General features: G+C 43.4%; 1 protein-coding gene across 2 annotated transcripts in view; it reads right to left on the bottom strand.

The window, feature by feature from the left end:
- agbl1 (AGBL carboxypeptidase 1) overlaps window positions 1-23,148 on the bottom strand; it is a 746,393-nt gene that overhangs the window by 80,140 nt on the left and 643,105 nt on the right. For both annotated transcript variants that reach the window (XM_078168290.1, XM_078168291.1), the window contains exon 26: window positions 106-260. In XM_078168290.1, coding sequence (XP_078024416.1) covers window positions 106-260 — 155 coding nt within the window. The remainder of the gene's footprint in view (window positions 1-105; window positions 261-23,148) is intronic.

The following is a 23,148-nucleotide window of genomic DNA, read 5'->3' as shown; positions in this document are numbered from 1 at the left end:
TCCTCACGTAAGAGGATTGCCCTCATTTGTATACCCCATTTTGACAGAAATTGCGATGTCACAGGCCTTGTCAGGATGTGTTAGGATGTGTTCAGGATGTCTTACTTGTAAGAATTGTGGTCCAGGGTGCTGCGGTCCAGGTCAATGTGGTTGATGAGTCTTCGGCTGTAAAGAACATTCATGTCTTTGGTCACAGACAGTAGACTGTGGCAAAACTTCACGCCAGTCTCCTGCAGCTCCTTGGTTCCTGTCTGCAGGCCCTGCACATACACACACCCACCCACCCACACACACACATGCACCCACCCACGCACGCAGGCACGCAGGAACGCACACACGCACACACACACACACACACACACACACACACACACACACTTTAAGTCCAAGATTGCATTCATGCTAACTAAACAAATGGATTGATCTTCACAGCCGACACACATGCTGTGTTTCTGCCTGAACACACACACTTACACACTTTGTTTTTGTTTCTCTTTAGTTTGTTCGGGCGGAAGGTGGAAACATTGGACCTAATGCAAGAACCAATCGTATGAACAGAATGAACAGATTTCTTCTTAACTGGCAGTGACATGTTTTTGAAATAATTCATGCTAAGTTTACGTGTTGCTGATTGTGTGTTTTAAGTGCACTTTTTCTAGTGAGGCTTCTTCTAAAAGCGTTCCTACAGGCACTTTAGTTTTTATTTGCGACAGTTTAATTTGTACTACTGTATTTTATTTGCACTATTTATACAAAAGGTTTTTTATTGCAGTTTTTATGATTACCTCCTGGGCTAGGGCAACCTTAAGGAGCTTTTATTCTTTTAGCCTTACCTGACATGATAAAGTTGATGTATTTATTTAATCCAGTAGTCCTAATTGCACTATTATGTTATTCAAATCTGGCCGTGCATACTACATGGTTGTCTACTGTGTGTCTTGTTTGTATATGATGGTTGTAACTGCTATGCAGTTATGTCGCACTATGTGCCCAAAATAAATTTCCCGCTTGGGACAGTAAAGTTTATCTTATCTTATCTTGTCTTGTCTTGTCTTGTCTTATCTTAAGTAAATCTTATATCGATAAAAACCTACATCTACAGTATGTGCATGACTGTGTGAGAAAAAATAAATGGCTGTTGAAGAGCAGGAAAGCTTTATATATAAACAATGCAACAATAATCATAAACAGTTGCCTCTTAGATAAAAACTACATGTGTTTTTGATAATAACCAAACGTGTTTATATATGGGGGAAGGGGTTATATTATATATATATTATGTCGGTCTTAGTGAAATACATCATTAAACAAAATCACTATGTAAAGCCTGTGGGCTCAGGGTAACTGTCTGGCTAGTAAAACCCTTGCACGAAAACACTATAACAGCCCAGATACAGATGACCCAGTGTTAAATGGTTCTAATATTCCCTCCTTAGGTTAAAAAAAATCATCCTTAAACAGCACAACAAAAAACAGCACCAAAGTCTCAAAAGGGCCTGGGGACCAGAATTTCTGGCTGACAGTGTCTGCTAACATGTAGTCAGCTTTCGAATGAGGAACGATCAGAATGTTCATGTGGTGTGCATTTCCTCACGCAGCACCTCAGCAAACACTGATTGGTCTACACAGTTAACACCACTGAAAGTTTAGTTATGTGTTGTTGTTATGTGTGCTGTGTTTCAATTACATAAAATACATTCAACCCTTGTAATTACATAGTATCTATATTTAACGTACAGTGTCTGTTAGTAGGAGAACTGTGTGCAACATGCTGCAGCTCCTTCAAAAATTGACATCTGATGGAATTTTCTAGAGTGGATGTGATCAGCACGGGCAGCCTTCTGACAGAGCTCTGTACCCTGCTGAGTGCACTTTTTTATTTTTTGTTTTATATTCATATACTATTCTTGTCTTGTGTACAAAAAGTACACAAAAACAAGCAGCCTAAATATGAAATGTGTTATTGATTCTGTATCTGTCATTAAAGTGATCTAATATGTTTTTCTGAAGGACTACATGAAACATGTAAGCAGTATGCCTACAACTGTAAAACTACAGCAAAAAAACCCCACATGTAAATCTGGGTCATATGTGAAATGTCTGGAAACTACATGTGCCTAAAATGATGTTTCACATGTGACATTATATGTAAAACTTTTGTTTTAACATATGAAAAATCATATGTGCCTTATCAGGGTCATCTAAAACCACACGACCCTGAATGTGAAATGTAGACATGTAAAATGATAAACGACATATGATAAATTTTGGTATGTCATGTCTAATGTCAATATAATAGTGTTGGGATTCACGGGACCAAAGGTGATTTGTCATTTGTTAAAATCTAAACTGGACATGTGAAGACTTTTCTTCTCTGCATGCTTTTTGTTCTTCAGACAAAGAGAGCCATTTCTCACCTCAGTGAGACCAGTCGTCAAACTTGATTGGAAAGGACTTTTACAGTGACATGTGACTCTGTAATGTCACCAGGCCACTGTAGAAGGTCTGCTCCCTTCAGACAGACACTGTCTTGCTTGTGAGCTGTCGACCAGCTCACAGCACCTCTGGCTCCTGGGCCTTTGGCCCGCCCAGACAGATCTCTCTTTCTCTTGGTCTCTGACCAACTCAGAGGCCATTGCTCCAAACCACTAAAGGGAGGGCAATTGCTCACAACCTCTCTTTCTCCTGGACCACGACTTGCCATGCTCAAGACAGAGGCAAACCTGAACCAGAGAAGTTAGATTTGCAAACACAAGGTTTGCAACTAGCTTTCCAGTGACAAGGAGAACCAAATTGAGTTAGCACCCCAGCGTCTAACTCTGCAAAGAACCCGAGCAACCAGCTTCCTCGGATCTGCAGCTTTGGAACAAGGACACAACAAAGACTGCATTTGGAACCACAGCTCTTTCCAGCCTCTCCTGCCGGCTAACAAGAGCAGCACATTACAAAGTGACTCGTTCTTCCATCCATTCAAGGATCGGTAATGTAACAACTGGGCATAGTTTTATCACAGCTGTACAGGCTAAGCAAGACTGTTTAATTTGTTTTGAATGTGATTTAATGCTGTTTACCGAGTCATTGTTGTGATTGTTTGCAATTAGGTTATTGGTTAGTTGGCTTCGCCAAAGCTAAGTGTTTAGTTTGCTAATGCTGTTCACAGAAACGCCTTGCATGCAGCTAAACATCCTCTGCATTGATCCAGACCATTTGCAACACATATCACATTCACATAGACTCATTTACAAATAGGCTTTCAACATAGCTACACCTAAAGAGGCAACTCAAAGTCCCGCTTCTTTTCCTTTGTCTTTGTCCTGATCACACGGTCAGACAAGACCTCCCTCGATCTAAAGCCAGCTTTGATTCAGCCATCTTGTAGTTCTCTGTTGTCAGCCATTTTGTGTTGTAGGCCAAACAGCCCTTTGATCACCACACTTGCCTTTGTCTGTCTGTCTGTCTGTCTCTCTCTCTCTCTGTCTGCCTGCCTGCCTGTCTGTCTGTCTGTCTGTCTGTCTCTCTCTCTCTCTCTCTCTCAAATTCAAATTCAAATTCAAATTAGCTTTATTGGCATGAATGGTATGAACCGTTGTTACCGAAAGCAGAACGTACATACAGACATACAATTCAATTACAATACAATTAATACAATACATTAATTATTAATATAAATACATTAAATAGGCAGAGTGTTATAAGGAGACTGTGTTGTTGTGTTGTTGTGTCTCTCTCAGGCTGTGACATGCACTGACATATTTTGCTGCTTCTATGGCACTGACACTGTTTTCTCCAAGTAGATGTTGCATTTTCTCCTGATCAGAGAGGGTATCAAAATCAATCAGTCATGGTGGTCAGATAGTTTGCCATCGTATACTGTCTATTTAGAGCCAAATAGCATTGAAGTTTGCTTTGAGTTTTTGTGGTAGATGTCCAATAGTTAATGTAATTTTCTTTTTCTTTAGCTATAATTTGGTTGGGCCGGATTGTGTGAGGGCTGTGCTGAGGCCTTGTATTGTTAGAGGAGGTGAGCCTCAGGACCAGCTGGCTGAGGGGACTCTTCTCTATCTTCTCCTCTTGACTATGGAGAGCTTTGTAACGATGAGAATTGGAGTCACTTTCTCTTTGTCTGTCTGTCTGTCTGTCTGTCTGTGTCTCTGTCTGTCTGTCTGTCTGTCTCTCTCTCTCTCTCTCTGAGTGGAGCGTTGTGAGCGTGTGTGAGCGGTTTGATTGAGTTTTTCAATCTTTTTCTATCTTTTCTGTCTTTTTCTCTTTAATGTATTTGTCAGTGTAGTAGTGTTTTGTTGGGTTTTCTGTGTTTTACCAGCCAGGCTTTGTCTGCTTTTGTCTTGGCATCTCACACGCCATGGTGGTAGGCGGCGGTGATTTCTCCTGGTTGTCGTGGAGACACAGCATCAAGTTGGGTGCTAGGTTTCCGCACACCGTGGATGAGGTTGCCCTCGCCGTAGGAGAGGTGGTCAGGCATGCCTCGGTGAAATCGGCGGCCCGGATGAACAGTGCGGTGGTCTTGTTCCTGGAGAAGGTGGAGCAGGTGAACTGCCTGGTGGAGACGGGGATCAGTGTCGGTGGTTTGTTTGAGTTGGTGCTGCCACTCACTCAACCGGCAACAAAGATCACTCTGTAAAACGTCCCCCCGTTCACAAGTGATGTGTTCTTCAGCAGGAAGTTATCCAGACACGGTAAAATCGTTTCTCCAATTAAAAAAGTCCTGTCTGGATGTAAATCTCCATTACTCAAACACGTCATTTCCCACCGGAGACAACTTTTCATGATATTGAAAAACCGGAGGGTGGGTGGGGTGAGTGGGAGAGATGACACAGATGGAAACAAAGGTGAGGAGGCAGGTGAAGCTGGTGTTGGGCAGGTAGGTGAAGCTGGTGTTGGACAGGTTGGTGAAGCTGGTGTTGGACAGGTTGGTGGAGCTGGTTTTGGAAAGGTAGGTGAAGCTGGTGTACAGCAGGTAGGTGAAGCTGGTGTTGAGCAGGCAAGTGAGGTAAGTGAAGCAGGTAAGACAGGTGAAGCTGGTGTTGGACAGGTAGGTGAAGCTGGTGTTGGGCAGGTAGATGAAGCTGGTGTTGGACAGGTAGGTGAAGCTGGTGTTGGACAGGTAGGTGAAGCTGGTGTTGAGCAGGAAGATGGGGCTGGTGTTGAGCAGGCAGGTGAGGTATAAGTGTAACAAGTAAGACAGGTGAAGCATGTGGTGGGCAGGCAGGTGAAGCTGTGGAGATGATGGAACAGGAGGCTGCGTGGATATCAATCCCACAGAAGCGCCACAGTAGGAAGAAGAATGTGGACGTAGGAGCAAAAAGCAGCAGGCTGACAGTCAGGCAGGAGAGCTGAGTTGTTAGATAGCAGTGACAGTGAGGACTGCGTCTCTGATGACAGTAATCTGTCACACACTCAGTCAGCCAGGAAGATAGGGCTTATACAACAAAAATGTTAAAAAATATAAAAGGAGTAAAACTCGCGCATTATTTTCCTGATAAAGAGGCGTTTTATACATCAGCCAGATGTCATATCAGAAACAAAAGCTGACTCTGATTTTACTGATTACGAAGTGCTCAGATTGAAGAAACTGATCCTGAAAGTTAAAAAAACAAATTTGTTACATGATGGGAAAAGCACTAATTTGCATTTTAATTAGTTTATTGGCTGTTTTTAGTATTGTTTTAAATCTCTCACTTTTTATGAATACTTTTAAAGTTGGGAGTTTGAATGTCAATGGGGCCAGAGAAGTTAGGAAAAGGTTTAACATATATGAAACAGCTAAACTCAAATGTTTTGTTTTTACAAGAGACACACAGTGACAGGAACAATGAGACTGACTGGCGAAGAGAATGGGAAGGGGAGGTCATTTTAAGTCATAGCACTGCAGTCAGTTTTGGGGTGGGTTTCCTGTTCTCACAAGCTTTTACTCCAAAGTCAATAAGAACAGAGTATGTCATTAAGGGGAGGTGCCGCGTTTATTGTTATTAGGGACCTCGGCCGAAGGACGAAGTCCCTCTTGTTTTTGGTGTGTTTATTAGGGACCTCGGCTGAAGGGCGAGGACCCTCTTGTTCCTGGTATGTTTATTAGGGACCACAGCCAATGTCAAGAGGCGTGGCCGCTATGGCGCCTCCCTTGCCACCAAATAAGTTTGGCTTCTTGATGGCTTCAGCGACCTCATCTCCTCATGACAATTGATACACAGGTCAAGAATGGCGAGCTCTTGCATCTGATAGGGGCGTCGCCCATGGGGGGGACAAAATGCCTCTATAGCGCCCCCTTCAAATTTTCAAAAACCCCTCCCCATAGGGTTTTTTTTGGAGTAGGAAGATGAAAATTGGTACACATGTGTATGTTGTCCAGACGCACATAAAAGTCTCTGGCACCAATGGTCTACTCCAAACAGGAAGTCGGCCATTTTGATTTTGACTTGTCATTTTGGCATGATTTCCACATGTTGTATTTTAACGAACTAGTCCTAGTGAGTTCATCCAATCAACCTAAATTTTTTTACAGATCATCCAGAGACCATGCTGATCAAAAGTTATGCTCTGCCTGTCTGTAGGTCAAAGGGCAAGGCTGCTATGGCGCTGCCATTTTTTATCCATCTCCATGCATATTCATGCAGCTCTCTCTCCCTCATAATTCATCCAAACTGCTTCAAAATTTCTGTACATGGTAAGAGCCCCACCCTCAACGCCTCCATATGCTCGTAGGCAATCTTGCTCATGCCGCCCCCTTGTGGAAACAGGAAATGCCCTATTATACATTGACATTGTCCGATTTGCTCTAAACTTCACGTGTGATGAGGGTCCGCCCCTGGACACACCTGCACACATTTAGTTACACTCCCAGTGCCCCTGGTGGATGAACAAAACATTGCGTTTTTTTCAAACCTGCCAGGTTTTTTCTCCCTTCTCGCTTCGCGCCACAGCCCCCGTGTGCCTTGCAGTTGCATGGGGGAGTGAGGGCCCGTTCATCGCTGCTTGCAGCTTTAATTAGGGCCCTAGCGACGACGAAGTCGTCCGTGAGGACCCTGTTGTAATCGCGTTGTTTATTATTATTATTTATTATTATTATTATTATTAGGGCCTGAGCGACGAGGAAGTCCTCCGAGGATCCTATTGAAATTGCGCTGTTTATTATTATTATTAGGGCCCGAGCGACGAGGAAGTCCTCCGAGGACCCTATTGAAATCGCGCTGTTTATTATTAGGGCCCGAGCGACGACGAAGTCGTCCATGAGGACCCTATTGTAATCGTGCTGTTTACTAGGGCTGTGGTCTATATTTGATGTTCACAAACATGACATATCATTAGTGTCTACGTGTGCTGCAGAGGGTTTAATTTTGATGTCTCGCCATGAAACAGGAAATTGCTATAAATTTGGAGTAAATGGTCCGTTGTCCACCAAACTTGACATGATTCATATTTGTCCCACCCTGAAGACATTTATATGACAATATTCCGTGATAGTCATAGCGCCACCTAGTTAAGTCTAGCAGCCAACTAGGTGAACCCGGAAATGTTGAGTACACCAAAGTTTTATTGCAGAAATGTGAAGTATGGGTCCCCAGTATACAGAAACTGCCGGATGCTAATTTGCATATGTTGAGCAATTTGCATAATTAGCATAATTAGCAATAACATTCCGTGATAGTCATAGTACCACATAGTGGTGAAAGGAAGTACTTCTTACCAGACACTTATCTTTGGATTAACCTGAAATTTCAGTGCTGTGGTGTGTATTTGATGTACACAAACATGACATATCATTAGTGTCTATACATGCTGCAGAGGGTTTAATTTTGAGGTCTCACCATGAAACAGGAAATTGCTATATTGTTGCCGTAAATGTTCTGATCTCCATCAAACTTCACATGATTCATATTAGTTCTGCCCTGAAAACATTTATATGACCATATTTCCTGATACTCATAGTGTTAGCTAGTGGTGACAGGAAGTAGGTCTCAAACACTTGTCTTTTGATTTATCTGAAAGTTAAATGCTGTGGTGTATATTTGATGTACAAAAACATGATGTATAATTTGTGCTCTCTCCAACTCCCTCTAGTGGAAAGAGGAAGTGATACAAAATGTGAAATATGTCATTCCAGCACTGTATCAGGGATATGCCAAGTCACTCCTGCATGTGATGTCTAACTTTGACAGAAATGAATTGACTCGTCAGAAGACGTCCTGCCAGCCCCCCCCCCCCCGAGTTGCGTGAAGGTGCGAGGGCCCGTTCACCGCTGCTTGCAGCTTTAATTATTATTATTATTCTTCCTCCAAATGAATTGCCTTTTTGGGAGGCTTAACATACCCGAAAACTCATGAAACTTTGCACACATCTCAGAACTGGTGAAAAATTTGATATTTTAAGGGTTTCGTGTGCCGGTTCCAAAAAATGGCTCAGTAGTGCCCCCTACAAATGTTTGAGGAAACAGCCCCTGAAGCTAGTTTAACCTACATGTATGAAACTCGGCAGGCTTATGTAACGCCCAGAGACGTACAAAAAAGCCTCTTGGAGGCATGCTCTAAACCCAACAGGAAGTCAGCCATTTTGAATTTACTGTGCAATTTTGGTGCATTTTTGGCCATTTCCAGGGGTCATAAATGATCGAACTAGTCCTAGAGATTTCACCCAATCGACTTCAAACCTTGGTCTGTCCCATCCCAAGACCTTGAAGATGAAAAGTTCTGGACACTTCTGAACAAATTTGGTGTCATGAGGAGGCGCTGTGCTCTGTACAGGATGGACTTTTAACCTTTGGTCATGTGCTGATGTAAATATTGTCATAAATTTGGTATAGTATGTTTTTGTAATGATCATTGTCCAAGGGATTTAGTTTAAATAAAGGTTGGGTTAAAAATCAAAAATCTCTGTCTGTCTATCTTGTCTGTCTCTGTCTCTGTCTCTCTGTCTGTCTATCTTGTCTGTCTCTCTCTCTTGTCTGTCTATCTTGTCTCTCTTTCTCTCTCTCTCTCTCTCTCTCTCTCTCTCTCTCTCTCTCTGAGTGGAAGGAGTGAGTGTGATCGAGGTTGTGTTTTTCTATCTTTTCTGTCTTTTTGACTCATGTTTTTTGTTGTAATGTAGTTGAAGTTTGTGTTGATAAGTTGACTTTAGTTGTTTGTTGGTGTAGTTTTGTGTTTAGGTGGGTTGGGGGCTGTTTTTTGTGCTTTGTTTGTTTTGCCTGCCAGCGTTTCTTGGCTCAGGCGCCATGGTAAATGCTGTTTTCTCCCGGCTGACTCGGAGGCATGGCATCAAAGTTGATACCAGCTTTCCATGCAGCGTGGAAGAAGTTGGGTTGGCTGTGGGAAAGGTGGTTGGCCACAGCAGCGTAAAATCGGCTGCTCGGATGAGCGGTGCCGTGGTCCTTTTCTTGGACCAGGTGGAGAAAGTGAATTGGGTCATAGAGGCTGGCATCACTATTAATGATATGTTTGTGTCTGTGCAGCCGCTGTCGCAGTCTGCAACCAAGATCATCTTGTCTAATGGCGGACGTGAGGCAGACGCACAGGCAGGCAGGTCCTGCGTTTAAGCCACAAATAACTACAAACTCCGTCAAAACGTTGCAATCTCTATCGTTCAACCTTTTATGTACTCTTGTAATCGTCTACTTGTTTTTATGTCCACTGTGCCTCTACACCACTATAAAAGCGACCAGATCAACAACCAAGCCAAAGGTAGCCAGCACCTGTTAAATAAACTAATGGACTCTGCCCGTACTACAAGGCCATCAAGCAACATTAACCGTGGCTACACGAAAGCTCTGGGTCTCTCCATTGGGCTGGTACATCTCACGATCATCCTCATCCTGGCCCACAGCCTCGCTTAGCCCAACCACTCCAATTAGCTATGACACAACAACAACTTACCTGGGCTCCGCCGCTCCTAACCTGGACGTCGCCGCAACTTCAGCAACCAGCCTGGGCACCACCACTGCTAAACTGGCCGTCATGGCAGCCACAACAGCCAGCCTGGGCTCCACCGCTTCTACCTGGCCGTCAGTGCAGCTACAACAACTAGCCTGGGCTTTGCTGTGCCCGGCTGGGTCCTCACAGCAGCTAACACATCAGCTAGCCGCTAGGCCCTCACAGCAGCCAACACAACAGCTCTGCCATTATCACAACAGCTAACCTGGCTACCACCGTTGTTGACTGGGCTCTCGCTCCAGTTAATCCATCAACTAACCTGGACTCAATAGTTGCAAATTGGGCTGCTGTCTCTGGTGGCCTCTCATGTCTTACAGCCGACAACCCAGCAGCCGGGTGCTTTTTCCACCGCGTCGACAGCCTAGCAGCCTGTCCGGTGCAAGTGTGCCAGTGGCGGACGGCTCAGCAGCGGGGTGCCCTCTGCACCCTGTCATGCCCGGGTGACATATAAACACCAGCGGCCTCTCCAGTGGGGAGAATTTCTCCTCAGGGGGATTAATAAAGTAAATAAACTTAACTTAGGGCGGCACAGTGGTGTGGTGGTTAGCACTGTCACCTCACAGCAAGAGGGTTGCCGGTTCGATCCCGGGTGTGGGAGCCCTTCTGTGCGGAGTTTGCATGTTCTCCCTGTGTCAGCATGTCTCCGGGCACTCCGGCTTCCTCCCACAGTCCAAAGACATGCAGATTGGGGACTAAGTTAATTGATAACTCTAAATTGTCCATAGGTGTGAATGTGAGCGTGAATGGTTGTCTGTCTCTATGTGTCAGCCCTGCGACAGTCTGGCGACCTGTCCACCCTGCCTCTCGTCCGATGTCAGCTGGGATAGGCTCCAGCCCCCCTGCGACCCTCAAGAGGATGAAGCGGTTAGAAGATGAATGAATGAATGAATAAACTTAACTTAAACACCGGCCTCTCCAGCGGTGAGGCACCAACAGCTGACGGCTCAGCAGCTGGATGCCCTCAACACCACATCGCTCCCAGGTGACATCCCAGCAGCAGCAGCAGCAGCAGCAGCAGCAGCAGAGGCCTCTCCAGCGAGGAAGCGCCAACAGCCGACGGCTCAGCAGCTGGATGCCCACAACACCACATCGCTCCCAGGTGACATCCCAGCAGCAGCGGCAACAGCTGCAGCAGCAGCACCGGCCTCTCCAGTGGGGAGGCGCCAACAGCCGACGGCTCAGCAGCTGGATGCCCACAACACCACATCGCTCCCAGGTGACATCCCAGCAGCAGCGGCGACAGCTGCAGCAGCAGAACCGGCCTCTTCAGCGGGGAGGCGCCAACAGCCGACGGCTCAGCAGCTGGATGCCCTCAACACCACATTGCTCCCAGGCGACATCTCAGCAACAGCAGCGGCAGCAGCCTCTCCAGTGGGGAGGCGCCAACAGCCGGCGGCTCAGCAGCTGGATGCCCGTAACACTACATCGCTCCCAGGCGACATCCCAACAGCAGCAACAGCAGTGGCAGCAGCAGCGGCCTCTCCAGTGGGGAGGCGCCAACAGTCGATGGCTCAGCAGCTCGATGCCGCTCCATTGCTTCTCCTCTCTAGCCATACTCTGCAACTGGACTCTCAAGCAGACACTGGTCAGTCTAGCCCACATGAAGTATCTATGATTTCTCAACCTAGAAATGTTACTCAGTATAATGCCAAAACTAGAAACCCCATCTTTAAGAAATATCGATCTGTGAAAATATTTCAAACCCTTAACCAAGCAAAGATAATATGGGACCCACTAAATAAGAAAAGAGGCTTACTAGGAGATCACTTAAATATTAGGAGCATGATCCCAAAACAAGAACAGTTAGAACACTTATTAATTAACTCAAACATTGACTATCTAGGTCTCATGGAAACTTGGTTAACTCATTCATCTCCAGAAGCTGCCATCACAATGCCAGGTTATAATGTTTTTAGGAAAGACAGGGATCAAAGTAAAGGAGGGGGGTACTACTTTATGTTAAAATGTAATCTAATTGAATGGCCCGTAAATGTGAAACCATAGACGTCGGAACTAGGGGTGCGGGGGTGCAGCCTCCCTACCCACTGCATTACGCTTTAAAAAAAATAAAGAATCTGAATTTAAACTCAATTTGTCTGACTTACATTTATCTCTTTCATATCATTAATGCATAGATCTATGCTTTTGATGTGATATGCAACCTGCCTGACTACATACAGTAGCCTTGGCATCCAGGATGTTGTGTCCATCTTGCAAACCTTGCAGCCCCAAACCCACTCCATGCTGTCGGAGGCGGAGAAGCTCATTAAGCTCTGTCTGGCCCTGCCCTGCGTCCCAGCGCTCTTTCTCATCCTTGCGCAGGCTGAAAACCTGGCTGCGCAACACCATGACACAGGAGAGACTAACACATTTGGCCATTATGAACACTCACAGTGGATGGATGAAAGCGATGTCTCGACCTTGCTTAAAATCTTCATCAGTAGGTCAACTGAGAGAAGGTCCACTTTTGGAAATGCATGAAAGCTCTGAGGGCTGAATTCACAAAGAATGAACTGCGGCCACTGATAGCACCTTGAATTGCACTTCACTTGCACCCGTCTTAACGTCCTATTCACAAAGGATATTGCGCTAATGATATACCAGCGCAAACATGCCCACAAAGTTTGGCAGCTGAGTGCAGTTTGCCCCTGATTTGCCCCTGATTGCAATTAGCCACATGGCAAAGTTATTTTTTTCACTTAACTGTGTGAGGCTATTAGCGCTGGTATTAATTAGACTTTGTTTGGCAAAGTACTGAATACTGTATGCCCTCATGTAGTGATGTCTGCTGGTTAGTCAGTCTAACAGTGTCGGATGGGTTGAGGCTGTGGATTTGACCAAGTTTGACCACTTTATCACTATTCCCTCTCACTTGTAGCTGTTTTTTCGTTATCTTTTGAATTTAATATGAATTATGGAACCATTTTTGTTCACGTTTGTTTCCCCCGTTTCGTAAAATAAATTATTGAAAGTTGCTTTTGAAGTGCGTGACAGAAGTGCGTTTTGAGAACGACCGCAGACTGTCACCTGTTCAACGCATCAATATCTTCGGATGCCATTAAAGTAATAATGATTATAATAATAATGTCAAAATATTATTTACAGACTGATTTAACAGACGATCAGTGCTGCCACGATCACTGGAAAGTCTGGGTGAGAGGCTTCCACAGAGGAGCGCCCAGTTTGCACCAGCTTTCTAAAGACGTTATTTACTTCACTCAAACTGCGTGTGGCTATAAGCGCTGGTGTTAGTGAATTAGATGTTGTTTATCAATGAGGCTCATTTGCATAAATATATATTATATTTTTGTTCCAAATATATGCATATTACCTCATTTAAATATGTGCAAATAACACCGGAGCACCGAGATGCAATCTGTTTGGCAGCGCAGTTAGTGGAGCATTTCACCCTCTGCGCGTGCTTTGTGTTTGCTCCATTTTTACCGGTTTAGCGGCTGCAAAAGCCACGCAATCCTTTTGTGAATTCGGCCCTGAGTCAGGAGCGCAGACTTTTCTTTTTTGCATTCAAGGTTACAAATAATGTTATGTTCCTTAAATGGCTTGATTTAGTTATCAAAGTTTCATTTTCTTTACAATAAAGATGCCGTGTTCATCCATTCTATTTCTCTTATAACTACATGTTATTGTATAAAATAACTTCAAATGAAATCCTTAATCATCGCTAAGTGTGCGTGCTTCCCCCGCCCCTCCCAACAAAAATCCCGCCCCCCCTCCAGAAAATAGTTCCGACGTCCATGTGTGAAACTGGAATGTATTGGTGTTAATATTTCTCTGTGTACTGGAATGTCCTTTAGTGTTACCTGTATATATAGGAAACCGTCAGCCAAAGGGGATTTCTATGAACATCTTCAAGATCTCCTCCAATCATGTAATCACAAAAGAGAGATAATTTTGACAGGAGATTTTAACATAAATTGGGACGATAAGGCAGCCAGGAAAAAACTTAAATCTATTACAGATCACTTTAGCTTATCGTAACTAATAGAACAATCTACCAGAATTACAAATCACTCTATAACTAAAATCGATCTACTATTCACTAACAAATCAGAAAGAATTACAAGAACTTATAACCTATTGACCGGTCTTTCTGACCACAATGTCATTTTCTTTACTAGGAAATTAACCAAAAGTCACTCTCCATACTCTTTCTCTAAAGGTCACAAAAACTCCTCATATTGTATCCCGAAGAGTCAACAATAACAACTTGAGTCTGCCTTAAAACGGCTAAACTGGGATGAACAGGGTTCTTGCACCATTTTAAAAGTAAAATTTAATACTTTTTAAGACCTTTTTAAGACCTCAAAGAACATAATTTAAGACCCAAAAATAATATATAAATATCAATTTACTGACTTTATGCAGATAGTAACAGTACTGGTTATGTGCTCTATTCAAGTCAGTCTATGGTCACTGTGGTCTTTCTGTGTGTGTGGTCTATAAATTTAATGGTAAAGTTTGCAAATTAAACTAATGATTTTCTATAGGTTTACTATCTGGTAAATTCATTTATTTTGTGCTAAAATACAACATATCTAATGTGTATTTACAACATAGCTTGATTCTACATCTTTATTTACAGCTCATTAACCCTTATGTGAATGTTTACTGTTGCTGTGGCAACAAGTGACAGACTACATTAGCAGCTAGATTTGCCAAACCGTCAACAACAACCCATAAAACCACAATTCGGCATATTTACACACAATAAACCACATCTACCAACAGTTACACCCCTTAAACTCTGAGCTAATGTGTTGTTACCTGCTGGATTGTCAAAGTGACCATAGACCTGTGACCTAAATATAGCACATAACCAGTCCTCTGCCGACTCTGCCTGGATTGGGAGCACTGAGCACCAGGCGAGTGTTGGTGTTTACACCGCTAGTATAGGAGCTTTGGACCGCATTAACGTTGCTCAATTTTACCATACTTAAGGGTCATTTTCACTGCCGCAATACGGAAATGCGGGACGGATTTGCGGAATATTTGCGCAGCGCTTTTCCGTGCTCAAACCATACACACAGGCACGGTACGGACGCGGTGCAAAATTTCGTGTTGTTGTGTTCCAAGTCTGCGATGCTTGAACGGGTGTGGGTGAACATGGACGAGAGTAGCAGCAGCAGCAGTGAGCTAGCAAGCTAACGTTTAACAAGCATCAACATCAACTTTCTTTAGCACTTAGCACTCTCACCACAGCCACCAAGCTGGACAATGGACTGCCAGACGTCCTTTAATTCATTGTTCATAAAATCATCCCTTCTTTTATCAAAAAGGACGGGGTGCTGTGAAACGAGGTTTATCAACCTTTCTCCCATACTGTCCTGTCTGACTGGATTTCAGACTCTCCCGGCTCTACACGACTATAAACAAACAATTTCATTGGCCCAGCTGTGTAGTTCCACCGGCGAATTCCGCGGGGGGTCAAAGTCTGGGCGGGAACTTTTTTCACCGCACGAAAGTTTTGCCCCGGTGTGCAAACTTCCATAAGACCCCACGAAATCAACTTTTATATTTTTCTGCGAGAATAATCCGCACGGATATTCGCCCTCAGTGAGAATGGACTTTTAGTATGAATAATATATGTGATTTCAAACACAATCGTAACGTTACTTACACTGACATGACCCAAGATGTCCTCGGCTCTGGAGTGACCCATGAACTCCGACCCATAGTAACGGGAGATGACATGATGTTTGCCAGTCTCATCAGTAGTCCAGAACCGCAAATGAAGGTCCATTTGTTTGCTCTTTGTTGTTTCATTCATGCTTTCGTCAAACATGACAACATATGGCTTCTAACTCACGCTGTGCGATAGCTCCTTTTTGATGAATGAAGCAATACCATATTTGCCGACATATGCAGTTTTATTTTCACCACAGGTGAATGACTTGGCAAGCTGGGAATCGGGGAACATGGCGGCAAAGATGTTTCGTATGTCCTCGTTAGATCTTAACAAACTGTGCCTCGCCACAGTATGCAGAACCCACAGTACCTCTGCCTTTTGGGTGCCTGGCGGTGAAATGAATCTCGTAATAGCCGACTGAGAGGTGGCGTCTGAACTTGTAACGTCTTTCAGTCGCGCTGCAAACAATGCAGGGATTAGCCTGGCCCCGCTATTGCTAACTGCTGCCATGTTCCACTGCTGCTTTACTCCTTTCATGTGAGACTCGACGGCTTTGAGCCCCATGGTCCCTAAAGAAAAAGTCTTCTTACAAAATGTGCACATTGCCTCGTTGTTGTTTGCCGGTGCCGGTGCCAACCACCTCCTAATTATGTCCTCCTCCATCCACTTCTCGTTAAATTTCCACTTCCCCATCTCTGCATCTTCAACCACTCACCTCGATATCCGCGAAACGGCAGGGCGCTGCCCGACGTCAGCGTCTGTAGCAGACGTACCATAAAACAGCTATTAATCGCGGAGGCTCATTTACGACACCATATAGGCACCATACTAAATTAATCACACAAATACACACTATTATATGTTTTACGGTGGGCCACTGTGCTTTCCCATCGGCATTAAACGCACCGGCTGAAAATTTAATACCTACAACAAATTTATGGTAAATTTAAGACAATTTAAGACCTGACACCACCCAACCTGTGTTCACTCTAAATGCAATACCAGAATCTGAAGTAAACAATATCATATGTGAACTAAATAACTCTAAAGCCAAGGATGACTTTGGACTTGACACCAACTTTTTAAAAATGCACAAAGACCAATTGTGTCCAATTACAAATTTGATTAATTTATCCATTTCTACATGTGTTGTTCCTACATCTTGGAAGGTAGCTAATGTCAGTCCTATTTTTAAATCTGGGGTAAAAACAGATATGAGAAACTACAGACCAATCAGCATTTTGCCCGTCATATCCAAAATAATGGAAAAATGGGTCGCTAAACAATTGCGAGACCACTTACAAATCTGCCATAATTCTCTACATCCCATGCAATTTGGTTTTCGCCCCCATCATTCCACAGAAACGGCTGTTGCCATGCTCATGGAAAAAACAAAACATTATTGAGACAAAAACAATTGTGTTGGTGCTGTTTTTTTTAGATTTACGGAAAACATTCGACATCTTACCTCTCTGGGAGAAGACAGTGTGTAGTGATCGACGGAATCAAATCCCCTTACTTGGACTGTCCAGTGGGGGTCCCACAAGGCTCTGTACTCGACCCAATTTTGTTTTCTTTATTTATTAATGACCTACCAAATATATGTAATAATATTAATATTCAAATGTATGCTGACGATGCAGTAATTTTTACTGCAGCAAAAGATGTTGATGAAGCTGCTTGTATTCTCACATCTGCAATGACCCATATCCAGGATTGGCTCTTAAGATCCTGCCTACTACTAAATATAAAAAAAACACACTTTGTTTTAAGAGTCACATCAAAAAAGTTTCCAATACTATTAAATTTAATCTTCATAATTTTAAACAGATTAGGACTTCTCTGACTGATGGTGCTGCTATGGCTTTCCTCTCCTCTATGATAGTCTCTCATATAGACTACTGTATAACTAGTTGGTCCCTAACTGGAGCTATGGCACTCAAGCCACTTGAGTCTCTCTATAAAAAAGCGATAAAAATCCTTGACAAAAAGCAATTAACATATCATCATTGTGCCATCCTTCCAAAGTACAAGCTACTAAACTTTGAAAATTTCAGAGTGGCTTGTTTCATATATAAAGTCTTACATGGGTTGGCTCCACTGCCACTGTCCGAACACATTATACAAATGACAATCGATAACTCCTCAACTCGAACTACTAGAGCCACTGTTAGAGGTGACTGCAAGGTGCCACTGAGACGTACCTCCGTGGGTCAAAATGCTCTGTCTTTCAGAGGAAGCACCCTATGGAACTCCTTATCACCCTCAATCAGAGAAAGCTCCAGCCTTGCTATTTTCAAGGGTCACTTAAAAGTGTGGTTCAGAAACAATCAAATATGTAATCATGGGTAGTATATTCTTCGTATCTATTCACTCAAATATCAGCATGTAGCACTTCATGGACATAATGCAATATCACCTGCACTTAGCACTTTGTGAAATGTGACCGTTGGTCTATATTTATATTTATCTACCAGCACTAACACTTATAGCGGAAATACTTGAAATATGTTATGTCCTTTTTGTCTATGGGCATTGTGCAATAGCTCTGACATAGAATTCTATGTGGACTCAATTACTGTCGTTGTTGTTTATTGTCTTTTTTTTTTTTTCTCTCTCTTTATATCCACATACAGTACAGGCCAAAAGTTTGGACACACCTTCTCATTCAATGTGTTTTCTTTATTTTCATGACTATTTACATTGTAGATTCTCACTGAAGGCATCAAAACTATGAATGAACACGTGGAGTTATGTACTTAACAAAAAAAGGTGAAATATGTAGTGTAAAAGTTCGTGTTCAACAAATCAAGTAGCAAGGTTAAGATACATAAGTTGATTAAGAGACAAAAAGATCATATAATCATGTTTCATGTACAAGGCATTATAAGACTCCTTGATCTGCATCTGAATATGATAAAACATTGTTGTATATATTAAAGTATTCATAGCACCAGACCATGTAATCATGTTGTATGCACCTACTGAAAGAACACACTATGTCTTGCTTAATGATGAAACACATACTCAAATGTTGTAATACACACACACATTCAAATATTGTATTCTAAAGGTTCACTTTGTATAAGAATGAGAGCACTGAGGACTGTATAAAAGTCCCCAAAATTCACGTTTTTTAAAAATAGAGTGAAAGCGAAACCAGACCTAAGGGTAGAAGATTTGGGAAATTCCAGGCTGCATTACACCATTAAAAATGGGCCCAATCAGAATTGGACACAAAGAAAAGTTTTCCACCAATAGAATTGGACTTGAGTGGGAAGGATTAGCAAAAAGAGGTGGAGACTCATTTGAATCTCCACCAGCATATAAGCCAGGGCTCTGAGAGCAGGTTTTCAGTCATACTCCGGAGTCTGACTCGCTAAGTTGTATGTGTTAAAGCCTGTTGACACATTAAACTTGATTGCATCGGACTTTGCCTGTTTCCAGTGTTTCTCTAAGTATCTACTAGCTGAACCTAAGATATCAAAATCGACATCTGAGGACAACTGACAAGAGACAAGAGGTTCAAGGTCAGGAGCCTACAGGCCCACTTCCAGGCGCCGACTTTAGACACTTCAAATAACTGAAAACATGTTTTATATTCTAGTTTCTTCAAAATAGCCACCCTTTGCTCTCATTACTGCTTTGCACACTCTTGGCATTCTCTCGATGAGCTTCAAGAGGTAGTCACCTGAAATGGTTTCCACTTCACAGGTGTGCCTTATCAGGGTTAATTAGTGGAATTTCTTGCTTTATCAATGGGGTTGGGACCATCAGTTGTGTTGTGCAGAAGTCAGGTTAATACACAGCCGACAGCCCTATTGGACAACTGTTAAAATTCATATTATGGCAAGAACCAATCAGCTAACTAAAGAAAAACGAGTGGCCATCATTACTTTAAGAAATGAAGGTCAGTCAGTCCGGAAAATTGTAAAAACTTTAAATGTGTCCCCAAGTGGAGTCGCAAAAACCATCAAGCGCTACAACGAAACTGGCACACATGAGGACCGACCCAGGAAAGGAAGACCAAGAGTCACCTCTGCTTCTGAGGATAAGTTCATCCGAGTCACCAGCCTCAGAAATCGCAAGTTAGCAGCAGCTCAGATCAGAGACCAGATGAATGCCACACAGAGTTCTAGCAGCAGACCCATCTCTAGAACAACTGTTAAGAGGAGACTGCGCCAATCAGGCCTTCATGGTCAAATAGCTGCTAGGAAACCACTGCTAAGGAGAGGCAACAAGCAGAAGAGATTTGTTTGGGCCAAGAAACACAAGGAATGGACATTAGACCAGTGGAAATCTGTGCTTTGGTCTGATGAGTCCAAATTTGAGATCTTTGGTTCCAACCGCCGTGTCTTTGTGAGACGCAGAAAAGGTGAACGGATGGATTCCACATGCCTGGTTCCCACTGTGAAGCATGGAGGAGGAGGTGTGATGGTGTGGGGGTGTTTTGCTGGTGACACTGTTGGGGATTTATTCAAAATTGAAGGCACACTGAACCAGCATGGCTACCACAGCATCCTGCAGCGACATGCCATCCCATCCGGTTTGCGTTTAGTTGGACGATCATTTATTTTTCAACAGGACAATGACCCCAAACACACCTCCAGGCTGTGTAAGGGCTATTTGACCAAGAAGGAGAGTGATGGAGTGCTGCGGCAGATGACCTGGCCTCCGCAGTCACCGGACCTGAACCCAATCCAGATGGTTTGGGGTGAGCTGGACCGCAGAGTGAAGGCAAAGGGGCCAACAAGTGCTAAACACCTCTGGGAACTCCTTCAAGACTGTTGGAAAACCATTTCAGGTGACTATCTCTTGAAGCTCATGGAGAGAATGCCAAGAGTGTGCAAAGCAGTAATCAGAGCAAAGGGTGGCTATTTTGAAGAAACTAGAATATAAAACATGTTTTCAGTTATTTCACCTTTTTTTGTTAAGTACATAACTCCACATGTGTTCATTCATAGTTTTGATGCCTTCAGTGAGAATCTACAATGTAAATAGTCATGAAAATAAAGAAAACGCATTGAATGAGAAGGTGTGTCCAAACTTTTGGCCTGTACTGTACGTCATTATGGGCATCATGCATTAACCACAGCACATAGCACTTTATTTGGACTCAATTTCATACACTGGACTGGACAGACATTCACCTCAATGGCTCCGGTTTTTGATATTTGTACACCATGTTGTTATGTTTTATCTTATACGGTATGTACTTTTTCTCCTTTTGTCCTCGGTGAACTAATGTATTCACTATCACGTTTTTCTTTTTTCCTTTCTTCTAACGTTTTTTACTACTCTGTAAGATCAGGGACGTTTTTTTTCTATGGGCAATGTGGGCGACTGCCCAGGGCGCAATCTATGTGAGGGCGCACGAGTGCCCTCCAACAACAAAAAAAAAAAACTTGCCAGTTTTCTAGACTACCGCTCATTTCCATGTCAAGTTAGTGCAGTGGGCGCTGGGGCACCCCTATTATAACGTTTCAACCAGCAGCAGAAAGGAAAGGCGAATCCTGCCGGTTGTGGGTTGAATGGGGGTCACAGACAGGAATACGGCGGAGGCTCATAGTGCTCTGCGGCGCAAGATAACGGCTTACCAGCGACAGACAAGTCCGACACCAGGTCCAGTAATTTCCTCTTTCATTGGTGTCATGACTGCTCAGTAGTACCTGGACAACCGAGCTGTTCACATTTCTGTCTTTGTGGCAGGTAACGGTCCACAAACCTCACCGCATTTTAGGGACTGTTCTTTACTTATGAAGGGGCCGTTCTTTACTTGTCAGGGGAGGAGGGTGGCTGGTTGATTTTTATTTTATTTTTTTATTTTATTTTGATCTCCCCTATGTTAATCACTTATTGATGCTGTTTTTGAAGTATGAATAAGTCAATAAGTAATTTATTCCATTGAAATATCATTGATGTATTATAGAAAAGTGATTTATCTTTTTATAAATGAGAAAACTGGCACATCTGCCTCATTTTTGCCATGGTATCGTGATACTACTCATAACCGTGATACTTTCACTGTTATCGTACTGTGGGTCCCAATTTTGGTACCATGACAACTGGGGTTTGGCGGTGGGGTTGGGGGTTAGGATTGGCTGGGGGGTCTTCAGACATGTTGGGCTGTCCTTTGCTAAAAGACCATAGTGCAAATTATCTTTTAGCTCTGTGGTTATGTTGTCTCTCCCTGCGGTGCACGTGTCACGTGATGTAAACATGGGTGAGCAAAGCTCATGCTTTTGCTGGTCGCGCGCAAGCTCGTACACGTGAAGGCGGAGCACAGAGAAGCAGTCAGAGCTACAGGCTAAAGTGAGGCTAAAAACAGAGTTCATATGACTTTTTCTAAACAACTTTTTATGTCGGGGCTGCAGCACACTTGGATCACTACGGATGAGCAGTATGGAGATACTTTGTGGATTCAATTCTGTGTTTTGGATGTTAGTCTGGGGCGTCATCTGCCATTAGGTGTGCTGGCGTTCCCCCCCGCCGATCTCCGCAAGGGATGTGAGGACTCTAAAACTTAACCAGGGCCTCCATCGGCATATGGGTGAGTAGATAATGGCTGAATTTTAATTTTTGGGTGCACTATCCCTTTAAATAATCGAGATGAGGAGCTTAATCTCCACTTCCACGTTAAAGTGGATGAATTTGAACATGTTCTTTTTTGCTACTTCGGCTGTCATGAAGTGTTTTGGTTGCGGTGAAGAGGGGCACACTGTGAAGGCCTGTCCTGGCCGAGGGTGGCTGGCTCGGTCTGGTGCCGTGGAGCAGCAAGACGCTGCCGAGCCGCCCGGTGCCGCGGAGCAGTCAGTTGATGTCGCGCAGTCGGGTCAAAATGATGCTGAAGAGCAGCCTGGCCTGGCTGTATTTACAGGAGAAATAGATGAAGAAGAAGCATGTGGTGTGGATGAGTGTGAAAGTGAAGTCAGTGGTGAGAAAACAGGAGAAAATAGTGTGAGTGAGACAGGGAGGACAGATGAATCAAATAATACATGGAGTAAACAGGTTGAGAAGGCTGAGATGGTGGAGGAAGAGGCAGTGGTGAAACCTACTCCACTTAAACGTAAGACCAAAGGATAACATATGTGTGAGGTAAAAACTGGCAGAGTGCGGACAGACAGACAGACAGACAGACGGACAAGTAAAAGTCAGGTGCAGGCAGACAGCAGTGATAGTGACGAGGAGTGTGTGTCTGACAGCAGTGATGTGTCTCTTGTTAAACTGAGTGGTAGCCAGGAAAGAAAAACTTATATAGCCAAAATGTTCAAGTCTTTCCTCCAAGAAACCAAAAACATGAAAGGAGTTCAACTGGATGATTATTTTCCTGATAAGGGTTTTTTTTTATACCTCGGCCAAGTTCCACATGAGAAATAAAGAAGAATCTGCCCTAACTGATCAGGAAGTCTTCAGACTCAGAAAACTCATACTCAAAGTTAAGAGACAACTAAACAGTGATGATGGAAAGGGCCCTTTTTTGCCCTTTTGGTTTTTATTTTTTTTATTTTTTATATCTCACTCTGTATGGATTTCTTTAGAGTGGGAAGTTTGAATGTAAATGGGGCC

The sequence above is a fragment of the Epinephelus lanceolatus genome, chromosome 5 (genome assembly GCF_041903045.1).
Source record: "Epinephelus lanceolatus isolate andai-2023 chromosome 5, ASM4190304v1, whole genome shotgun sequence".
In the NCBI taxonomy this organism is placed as follows: Eukaryota; Metazoa; Chordata; class Actinopteri; order Perciformes; family Serranidae; genus Epinephelus; species Epinephelus lanceolatus.
Note: the sequence above shows the minus strand (reverse complement) of the source record. Positions and strands in the feature narration are given on the sequence as shown.